This window comes from Mustelus asterias, chromosome 20 (genome assembly GCF_964213995.1).
Source record: "Mustelus asterias chromosome 20, sMusAst1.hap1.1, whole genome shotgun sequence".
Lineage (NCBI taxonomy): Eukaryota > Metazoa > Chordata > Chondrichthyes > Carcharhiniformes > Triakidae > Mustelus > Mustelus asterias.
The window spans coordinates 48,152,765-48,163,424 of record NC_135820.1 but is presented as its reverse complement, the minus strand read 5'-3'; the positions used below and the strand labels follow the sequence as shown (position 1 = coordinate 48,163,424).

General features: G+C 42.2%; 1 protein-coding gene across 1 annotated transcript in view; it reads right to left on the bottom strand.

Annotated features, from left to right (window-relative positions):
* Positions 1 to 537: 537 nt before the first annotated feature.
* Positions 538 to 10,660, bottom strand: part of LOC144508505 (Golgi-resident adenosine 3',5'-bisphosphate 3'-phosphatase-like) — a 47,946-nt gene continuing 37,823 nt past the window's right edge. The window contains exon 5 of the mRNA XM_078236484.1: positions 538 to 3,563. Within this exon, the coding sequence (XP_078092610.1) occupies positions 3,283 to 3,563 (281 nt within the window). The 3' untranslated portion in view covers positions 538 to 3,282. The remainder of the gene's footprint in view (positions 3,564 to 10,660) is intronic.

Sequence of the window (10,660 nt, the reverse complement as noted above, 5' to 3'; positions counted from 1 at the left end):
TTCTTTTTGCCTGATCCATGGGACAGTTCTGAGGATTTTGGCTCAGGTTCCCAAATATTACCGAGGAGGACTTTGCTGTGTCGGGTGGGCAGGGTGTGCCTTTGTTAGTTCTGAAACTTAGGTCAATATCAGGTGGTTAGTCCAGTTTTATTCTTATTTGACTTTTCTATTGTGATTTGTTACAACTGAGTGGCTTGCTCGGACTTTTCAGAGGAAAGATCAAAGCGAATCATATTATTGTGGGTCCGGAGTCTCATTCAGGCCAGGCGGGAGAAGGATGGCAGATTTCCTTCCCTGAGTTAACCAGATGGGCTTTTCTAACAACTTGAGAGTTTTATGATTATTATTAATGAGACCAGCATTTTATTCCACATTTATTAATGAACTGAATTTAAATTCCGCAGCTGTCATGATAGGACTCGAACTCATATACTTGGAGCCGAGCCAAGTCTGGGCCTCTGGATTGCTAGTCCAGTATCATTACCATCAGCTCACATTTCCCTTGTATCAGCATACACATTAAAATCAAAGGCCACACTAAATTATTCGCGCTATTTATTTCCTAATTTACATATTTAACAAATAACCCAACCTCTAAAAAAGTGTAACGAATTAGTACAATTACAACAATCAAACATACAACTTTTAATAAGCTAACAAGCTTCTGCTATAATGAATATAAATCATGAATCTAGTTCAATAATGTTCAATCAAGTGATTCCCCTAAAGCTGATTATTCACCAGTGATAGACACCTCCTGATGCATTTTTAAACGGAGCAGGAGAAGAATTTGTTGTGTACTGTGCATGCAACTGGAATACCCAGATTCAAATTAGCTTTATGTTGCTTTGCTCATAGCGAAGTCATCAGCCTCAGATGAAGGAATAAAAAAATCAGTCAATAACAACAAAAGGAAGTGACTGAACCAAGGTCAATTAATAAAACAAGATACTCTTTGGGTTTTCAGACTGAGCATGCGCAAACCTAATTCTCCACCAATGACTATAATTGTGATGATTTTGAGGATTGTGCTGAAATTTGGCACGGGATTTTCTGCCCTCCCGTGGCATGTTGGTGGGATCTTCCAGTTCTGCCAATGTCTGTGGCATTTTGTGTGGCTTGCCTGTCCCCCCACCAAGGAACCCTTGAGGGTGGCGGTGAGGAGGGGGGCTGGGGGGGGTGGTTCCGCACCTTCATTGAGACCGGCCGGAAGGAAAATCCCAACTTTAGTGCTCGGAAATTCCAATTCTAGTGCCTGAAATATGTGCCCCTTGGAAAAGAGTGGGTGCCCAGATCATGATTTTCTGTCATTCGATTACAATGGATAGAAAATCACTGGCTAATTGGCAGTGGTTTTCTATGTACTCTCTGGGAGTGCCACATCATGGAGTCACCTATAAGGTTACTCATATAAATGACATTGAAAATACTGTCATCTTTTGCAGAACACATGGAGCACACAGTAAGCTCCTCCATGACCTTGATACAGAATGGCTACCATAAACCTATAAAGTGTATTGAAATGATCCCTCTTAATTGACTCTATTTTGGTTTATCACTATCTAATCAAACCATTATACAATATTTTAAAACATATACAAACAAAACCGTTGTTCAACTACAAGAAAGAAAATGGAAAACCCAATTGAAAAATGCACTTCTATTTTTAGAAAGTTTGTTTGAGATACCAAAGGGGATTTTTGCTTTTTTTTAAAATAAAATTCTTTTGATTCAAAGTATCACAATGACCATTTTATCTGCTGTTCCTATCAATACTTCAGAGGCCATTAAGGTAAGACTGACAAATTGAAGTTGAATCAATTGGCTATAGTTTAAAGGATGTCCCATTCACCACATGGAATTGATGAATGCAGTACTATTTGAAATATTAAAAAATCCACATTTTCAGAAAACAGAGACCCAGAGGAAAATTGTGTTTAATGTTTTATGTGAAGGCAATAAAACATGAGATATCTACAATCAGATATATGAAATTGTGCCTCAGAAAAGATCAATGCATTTCAGTATAGCAAGTGGGTTGGTATAGAATTTAATTTGTCATGATCAATAGTATTGTGGATAGCAGCAAATTAAATTCCAACTACACACACTATACTGGTAACTGTCGCTTTGGGAGTGATATACTTCTTTCACTCTTTGATGTTCAGATAACCAGTCCTCACAGAACTTTGTATATGACACATTATTCCCCAGGCAAAATGGTTATACTCAATTTTTTCTGCTCCATAATCATGTTCTGAGATCTGTGTGACACAGCCCTGACCACTTGTTCACCAGTTATGTCTGCCTCATCCCATTACCAATCAAATCTCTGCATATCACCTGTCCAGAAAACCCATGTGATATGCTCAATTGCATGGAGAACTATTCTGTCACGGTGAGTTCTTGTTTGGAGAGACTGCAAAGAAGGCTCATGAGGATGTTGCCTGGTTTCAAGGCTATGAGGAGAGATTGAATAAACTAGGATTATTTTAACTGCAAAGATGGAGGTTGAAGGGAGACCTGGTGGCGGTCCACAAAATTATGAGAGGCATAGACAGGGTGGATAGTCATTTTCAAAGGGTGGAAGTGTCGATTACAAGGGGGTTCAAGGTGAGAGGGGGGAAATTTTAAGGGAGATGTGTGGGGGAAGTTTTTCACACAGAGAATGGAACCTGCTGCCAGAGGAGGTGGTGGAAGCAGGCACATTAGCAACATTTAAGAGGCATCTGGATGGGTACATGAATAGGGAGGAAATAGAGGGATATGGACCAAATAAAGGCAGAAGGTTTTTTCTTTAGTTTAGTTCGGCCATCATGATCAACACAGGCTTGGAGGGCTGGAGGGTCTATTCTTGTGCTGTACTTTTCTTTGTTCTTAACACATTAAAGAAAATGGACACTGAAAATGTTCATATCAGGGACAATAGTTTAGCAGGAAATAGTTTATATATAGACTTACTTTAAAATCACAGTGACAGGCTCACATAAACAGTAATTCCATATACAAAAAGAAGGCTCAAAGGATTGTGGTCAATCAATTATACATGGTTCTATAAGAGTACACATTTTATAATAATGCTTTTAGGAAATCACAGAGGTGCTATTAATTTCTGCATTCGAACAGTAGAAACTGCTTTGGGAGACCTCTTGAGTTGATATTTCTCCGAGTCAATGGGGGAGAAATCCATTCTACATTATTCATGAAATTTTCTGCTGCTTCTGCTCATTAATCTTTCAAGATTTACCACAATGAGCACAACCGGAGGGACCTGGTATTCCTTTAGTTCTTTTTTGGAGCAAGGCTTTTGAGATCAGGTAATCGTTTAAGCAAAGCATGGTGATCTACCCCAATACTTGCTACAAGTCCACCATTATTGGAGGGAAAGTCACTGTAATCGATGGAACCTCCTTCGATTGTTGTCATCTCACCTCCCAGAGCTTTCACTATGGCGTTCCCGGCACAAATGTCCCACTTCTTAATGAAAGTCACATGGATGTATACATCTGCACTGTCAGGCTGTGTGCCTTCTCCAGAATCTAAAAGTGAAAGAACTTTGTATCCTGTTATGTATTGAAGCAAAAAATACACATGGTCAAAACAAGATCTGCATTGGAATTTCAACTGAAGAGTAAAAAAGTCTGATTAGCGTATGCACAGTATAATAATTTGAGTCACTGTCACATGAGAAAAGCACACTGTTTGACCTTGTATCAATAGAGCCAGCAAATATCAGATTTGAGTTAAGGTGCATTGGAATTCAGTGAAGCCTGGTGTGAGGCAACAAAGTGGTCAGAAAAGGCACAGGTAAGAGAATATAGTAATTGTTGTAACGATTCCTTGGAAGCCAGGAGGAAGCACAAATGAAGCCCCTCCGGCTGGCGGTCGTACAAATGTTTTCTAGAATTTAGTTTGTACAAGAGGCCATTCTTGTATCCCTCCCTATCAGTGTCCATTTCCCACCCCAATACCTGCTTTCACTCATTGGCCTTGATGTCCAACTCATCAGCTTCAGGGGAAAAACGGATCTGCCGTGTTAAAATGAAATTAACATGGCCCAGGTCTAATGCCTTTAAACCTCACCCACCCTGCACCAAACTCACTGCTGGTTAAAATTGGGACTTTAACTCCTGGCTCAAGAAAATTCCTCAGTTGCACATTGTAGGTAAATAATAACTAGCTCAATATTTATTTCCATTGGAATATAATCCATTGCAAAATCATGATACTTCCTTTTTAAATTCACTTATGGAATGAAGGCATTGCTGGAGACTCTGGCCTATGAACATATGAATTAGGTGCAGGAGTCCCTTTAATCCTGCTCCACCCCCATTTAGAAAGATCATGGCTGATCTGATTGTGGCCTCAACTCTCCTTTCCTGCCTACCTGCTATACCCTTTGACTCCCTTGTCAATCAAGAACCTAACCCAGTCTTAAAACTATTCAATGACCCTACCTCCACAGCTCTCTGAGGAAGAGAATTCCACAGACTAACGACCTTCTGGAAAAAAAATCTCCTCATCTCCATCTGTCATGGTAGTCCCCTTATTTTTAAACTGTGCCCCCTAATTCTAGTCTCTCTCACCAGGGAAAACATAGTCTCAGCATCCATCAAGTGTCAAGACTCCTCAGGATCTTCAATGTTTCAATAAGATCATCTCTCATTCTGCTAAATTCCAATATATACAGGCCTAACTTGTCCAACTTTTCCTCCTAAGATAATCTCTTCAGCCCAGGAAGCAGTTATGTGACCCTTCTCTGAACAGCATCTAATGCAGTTATATCCTTTCTTAAGTAAGGGGACCAAAACTGTACACAGTACACCAGATGTGCAATTGTAGGAGAACTTTCCTACTTTTATATTTCATTTCCCTCGCAATAAACAACAACATTCCCTTTGTAACCAAAAGTGAAAACGCTGGAAAATCTCAGCAGGTCTGGCAGCATCTGTAAGGAGAGAAAAGAGCTGACGTTTCGAGTCCAGATGACCTTTTGTCAAAGCTAAAAGGCATAGAAAGTGGGAGATATTTATACTGCAGGGTGAGGGAATGAAAGATGAGTCATAGCCATAGAAACCAGGGGAAAAGACTACTAATAGCAATCCACAGAGAGAATAAAGGGTGTGATTGGCCAAACGGCAAAGAAGCTGTAAGCTGTGACAGATGCTTTTTTTCCCCCACTTCAACCCCCTCCCTTACCTTTTCTCCCCCCCCGCTTCCCCTTTTCTATTCTATCTCTGTCCCATTCCCGCCCCCCCCCCCGGCCAATATCTTCATCTGGCGCAGCTTACAGCTTCTCTCTTTTGGCTTTGACAAAGGGTCATCTGGACTCGAAACGGCAGCTCTTTTCTCTCCTTACAGCTGCTGCCAGATCTGCTGAGATTTTCCCGTGTTTTCTCTTTTGGTTTCAGATTATCCAACATTCCCTTTGTCTTCTTAATCACTTGCTGTAAATGCTTGCTAACATTTTGTGATTGTTGTATCAGGACTCACACATCCCTCTGTACTGCAGAGTTCCGCAATCTATCTCCATTTAATAATATTCTTTTTAATTCTTCCTGACATTGATTGCCCATCCCTAACTGCCTTCAAGAAGGTGGTAGTGAGTTGTCTTCATGAAGCACTGCAGTCCATGTGGTGTAGGTATACCCATAGTGCTGTTGGTGAGGGAATTGAAGGATTGTGACCTAGTGATGATTCAGTGAAGGAACAATGATATATTTCCAAATCAAGATGGTGTGTGACTTGGAGGGGAATTTTGGGGTGGCGGTGTTGCCCTCATCCTTTTAGTCGGTAAAGGTTGCAGTTTGCAAAGTCCCGTTGACTGGCGAGTTGCTGTACTGCATCTTGTAGATGATGCATACGGCAGTCATGCTGCTGGTTTGAACCAAACAACACACAATGCTTCAAATATTAATGACATAGGTGGTGAATCTGAACAGCAGGAAGGGCACAGGTGTGGAGATGTAATTGCACACAGGAGGAGCACTCAATTCCCATATGGGACAATCCAAACACATAAAATGAGTAACTTTCCCCTTCCCATAGGGCAAGTGCCAGATTAGTATGTGAATCAGCCTGATATTGTTCAGATCCACTACACCTCTGGCAGAGGCCGGGCAAAGAAAAATCTGCTAGACCTTTCTCTCCGGTGCAGAAACAGCGCTGAAGGGAACAGAATAACTAAAGCCATGAGAAAGTTTTACCTGTATATAGTTGCAATTGTTTATCTCCGATGTAAATGCTGCCATGGTAGTTACATTTTAAAGTAAGTAGCATAGGCTTGCAAAGTAAAGTTTATTTATTAGTCACAAGTAAGGCTTACATTAACACTGCAATGAAGTTATTGTGGAATTCCCCTAGTCGCTACACCCCGGTGCCTGTTTGGGTCAATGCACCTAACCAGCACGTCTTTCAGACTCTGGAGGAAACCGGAGCACCTGGAGGAAACCCACGCAGAGTTGAGAGAATGTGCAAACTCCGCACAGACAATGACCCAAGCTGGGAATCGAACCCGGGTCTCTGGCACTGTGAGGCAGCAGTGCTAACCACTGTGCAACCGTGCCACCACCTTGCATAACTTTGCTGCAATCTAACATAATGGCCACCACAATAGTTTTTATGGTGCATATGGATCATTCTTCACTCAGTTTTCACGTTTGAGCAAACAACTAGCCAAACATTATCAGTGTGATCTGCTAATAGCTAGCACTAAAAGATTATTTGCCCATGCTGTGTGCTGATCGTTAAAAGCCTATGCAGCATAACACAGGGTAGAAGATAATCAAAAAGGTCTCATTAAGCTGGGTCAGACAAGTAAATAATGCAGGCGATTTCTGTCCCAGACCATAGGTGCAGTAGTTATTGACTGAATCTCACAGCTGGGTGAAAGACAGTCTGGCTTCACACAGAGCACAATTAGAGCAGTAGGCATCAAATAACCCAGGCAACGTATTTCAATTCAGTTACAGGGAACATCAGAATACCAATGAATGAAGACTCGGAAATGATTAAAATCAGACATTGGATTGAGAAAAAATTATAGGGGCAGTTTACCATCACACTGCCACAAAATCGCCACCCCCTCAACTTTTTTTTGCCACAGGGTCCTTCCAGACAAGCAAATGTGGGTGGCACGGTGGCACAGTGATTAGCACTGCTGCCTCACAGCGCCAGGGACCCAGGTTCAATTCCGGCCTGGGGTCACTGACTATGCGGAGTCTGCATGTTCTCCCCGTGCCTGAGTGGGCTTCCTTCTGGTGCACTGGTTTCCTCCCACAATCCAAAGATGCACAGACTAAGTTGATTGGCCATGCTAAATTGCCTTAGTGTCAGGGAGATTTGCAGGGTAAATATGTAGGATTACGGGGATAGGGCCTGGGTGGGATTGTTGTCAGTGCAGGCTCGATGGGCTAAATAGCCTCCTTTTGCACTTTGGGGATTCTATGATTATTCCAGGAGTAAGCTTCTTTCGCAACTTTGCTCCTTAAGGTGTTAATTAAAGCCGAAGATTGCAAGTTTATTTGCTTAAACCTCCCTACTTAACAGCAGAAAAAAATAGCCAAAGTTTCATCAAGTTGGTCGTACCATCGGGACGTTCACAAGATGGTTATATTACTGGATTAGTCATCCAGAGTTCAAATCCCACCACAGAAACTGAGGAATGTAAATTTGGTTCATCAAATAAATAGGAATAAGAAGCTAGTTATATGATAATCATGTAAAAATTGGATTGATGCAATCGTCCATCTGCTGTCCTTTAGGAAAAAAAATCAGTTCGTCTGACGCAATCTGGCCTCTTCAGACCCACAACTGCAGCTGTTTAAAAAGGCAGTTCACCACCATCTTCTCAAGGGCAATTAGAGACGGGTAAATAAATGTTTTCTTGCCACTGACGCCTACATTCAGTGAATGAATTTTTAAAAAAGTTTTGTAGATGTGTGATCATTTGTGTGTTAATCATTAATCCCAAGGTAGGCATTATGAGGAACAGCTATTCCATGATTGCAGGTTGTGAACTACACAAGGAAATGTTAATCCATGGTTCCGAGAGTGCAAACATGAAGTTTGAACTCTGAGGCAATCAAACATGCAATAGATCTTTGAAGGAAAAGGCTGTTTTCTGAGGGAAATGGGTTATGGTGCAACAATGACCACCGATCCCTACATAGGCCAGGCCAGGTACAACTGGCAGATTTCCTTCCCTAAATGACATCAGTAAACCAGTATTTTTTGTAATGACAATTAATGACAGTTTCATGGTCACCATTACTGAGAGTAATTTATTGGCTGAATTGAAATTCTACCAGCTTCTGTGGTGGGATGTAAACCCGTGTAAAGCATTAGCCCGGCCTTCTGGATTACTAGTCCAGTGACATTGTCACTGCACGCCATTATCTCCCCAACAATTCGCACTGAGCAACACTTTAGATGAAGGAGGCTGGGTTTTCACGACCACACAGGGAAGATGCACAAATTGAGAAACTTTGCTGCTGCTTTTGTTGATGAGACGACTAATGTGCACAGCAGCAGACTACCAGCTTTTGTAGACAGGCAACATAGTGACAAGAGGGTTATCATTCAGGTCATTAAGGTGAGCTCCGGCATTGGTTGTGGGGTTGGGTAGCCTGAACCATTTTCACATTTGGGCCTGGTGGGCCAAAGCTGGAATTGGGGAGGCGATGGCCTAGTGGTATTATCGCTAGACTATTAATCCAGAAACTCAGTTAAAGTTCTGGGGACCTGGGTTCGAATCCCGCCACGGCAGTTGGTGGAATTTGAATTCAATATAAAGTATCTGGAATGAAGAATCTACTGATGATCATAAAGCCATTGTTGATTGTTGGAAAAACCCATCTGGTTCACTCATGTCCTTCAGGGAAGGAAATCTGCCGTCCTTACCTAGTCTGGCCTACATGTGACTCCAGAGCCACAACAATGTGGTTGACTCTTAACTGCCCTTTGAACAAGGGCAACTAGGGATGGGCAACAAATGCTGGCCAGTCAGTGACGCCCACGTCCCACAAATGAATATTAAAAAAACTGGAAGGCTGTGGATGTCAAACACGCTCTTTTTAAAGTTTATTTATTAGTCACAAGTAGGCTTACATTCACACAGCAGTGAAAATCCCCTAGTCACCACACTCCGGTGTCTGTTCGGGCACACTGAGGGAGAATTTAGAATGGACAATTCACTTAAGCTGCACATCTTTGGACTGTGGGAGGAAACCGGAGCACCCGGAGGACACCCACGCAGACACGGGGAGAATGTGCAGACTCCGCACAGACAGTGACTCAAGTGGGAACTGAACCTGGGTCCCTGGTGCTGTGAGGCAGCAGTGCTAACTACTGTGCCACCGTGGCGCTCTTCACTGAAGATTACTGAGCAGCTTGGGAGCTGATCATGGAGGAAATCAAGCACAGACCTGCCTGCAGGAGGCTATTTTTACAGAGCTAGGAAGAGTGCTGCTGCTCTGCCTGGAACTGAAAAATAAGTCAGAAACAAAAAGGATTTGGAGCTTTTTTGTGGAGTGGCCACAATTGGTCCCTTTAAGGACAACCATTTAGGCTCCTCACTACCTGACACAGGGGGGGCTGCAGCATATTTTAGGATTACAATCGGGGCTCTGACATTAGGGTCCCAGTTTGTACATTTAAACAGCCTCCTCCTTGAAGCAGGCAGGCAACCTCTGCATCATTATAGGCTGTGTGAGAGCTCCATCGAAGTATCCAAGTGTCTCACCCTCCCTGATTTTCCTACCATATGTCCATATTGTCAGGTGATAAACGGGCAGGTAGCAATTAAAAATGTCTTCCATTTCATTCCATTAAGCATAGTTAAAATTATGGAGTTGTTTGCTATACCTGCACATTTGTTGCAAAGAACCCTAGGTTATTTGTTTGTAGGTAACTGCTTTTTTAAATTCATAAGCACAAAAAGAGACTGCCAAACAGGACTGCTGTTTTGTGCGACAGTGTGTATGGTTTATGTGTTTAAAGGTTTATCACCGTATTTCTGCTCAAGTGCCGCTATCTTCTGATGGTTATTGGTTTTCCTGACTACTCTGTATTCCTGTCACTGACGGAATATCACTGGTAGCTTTAAGCATAAGGGCGCGGCAGCTTTGGGAGACACTTGTCTTCACTGCACACTACCATGTTATACCATTGATCAACACAGTGTAATGGGTGAGATGACCCATGGAAAATCTGCCTGACTACATTCTCACTATTTTCAAGAGACATTTGCTGTCAAAAGAATACAAAATTTATCATTCAACCACTTTCGATGAAAACAGTTCTTTTTAAAAATGAATTGGATGTGAGCGTCACTGAAATTTATTGTCCATCCCTCATGGCTGGGCCATTTCACAGAGCATTGAAGAGTCAACCACATTGCTGCATCACATGTAAGCCAGACCAGATAAGGATGGCAGATTTCTTTCTCTAAAGGACATTAGTGAACCGGGTGGGTTTTTACAACAATCAGCAATGGCTTCATGGTCACCATTAGACTTTTATTGATTTCAAATTTCACCATCTGCCATGGTGGGATTTGAACCAAGGTCTCCAGAGCATTGCCCTGGGTCTTTGGATTACTGGTCCAGTGACAATACCAATACATCATTGCCTGCCCTGAACTCAACAACTGGATTTCCAA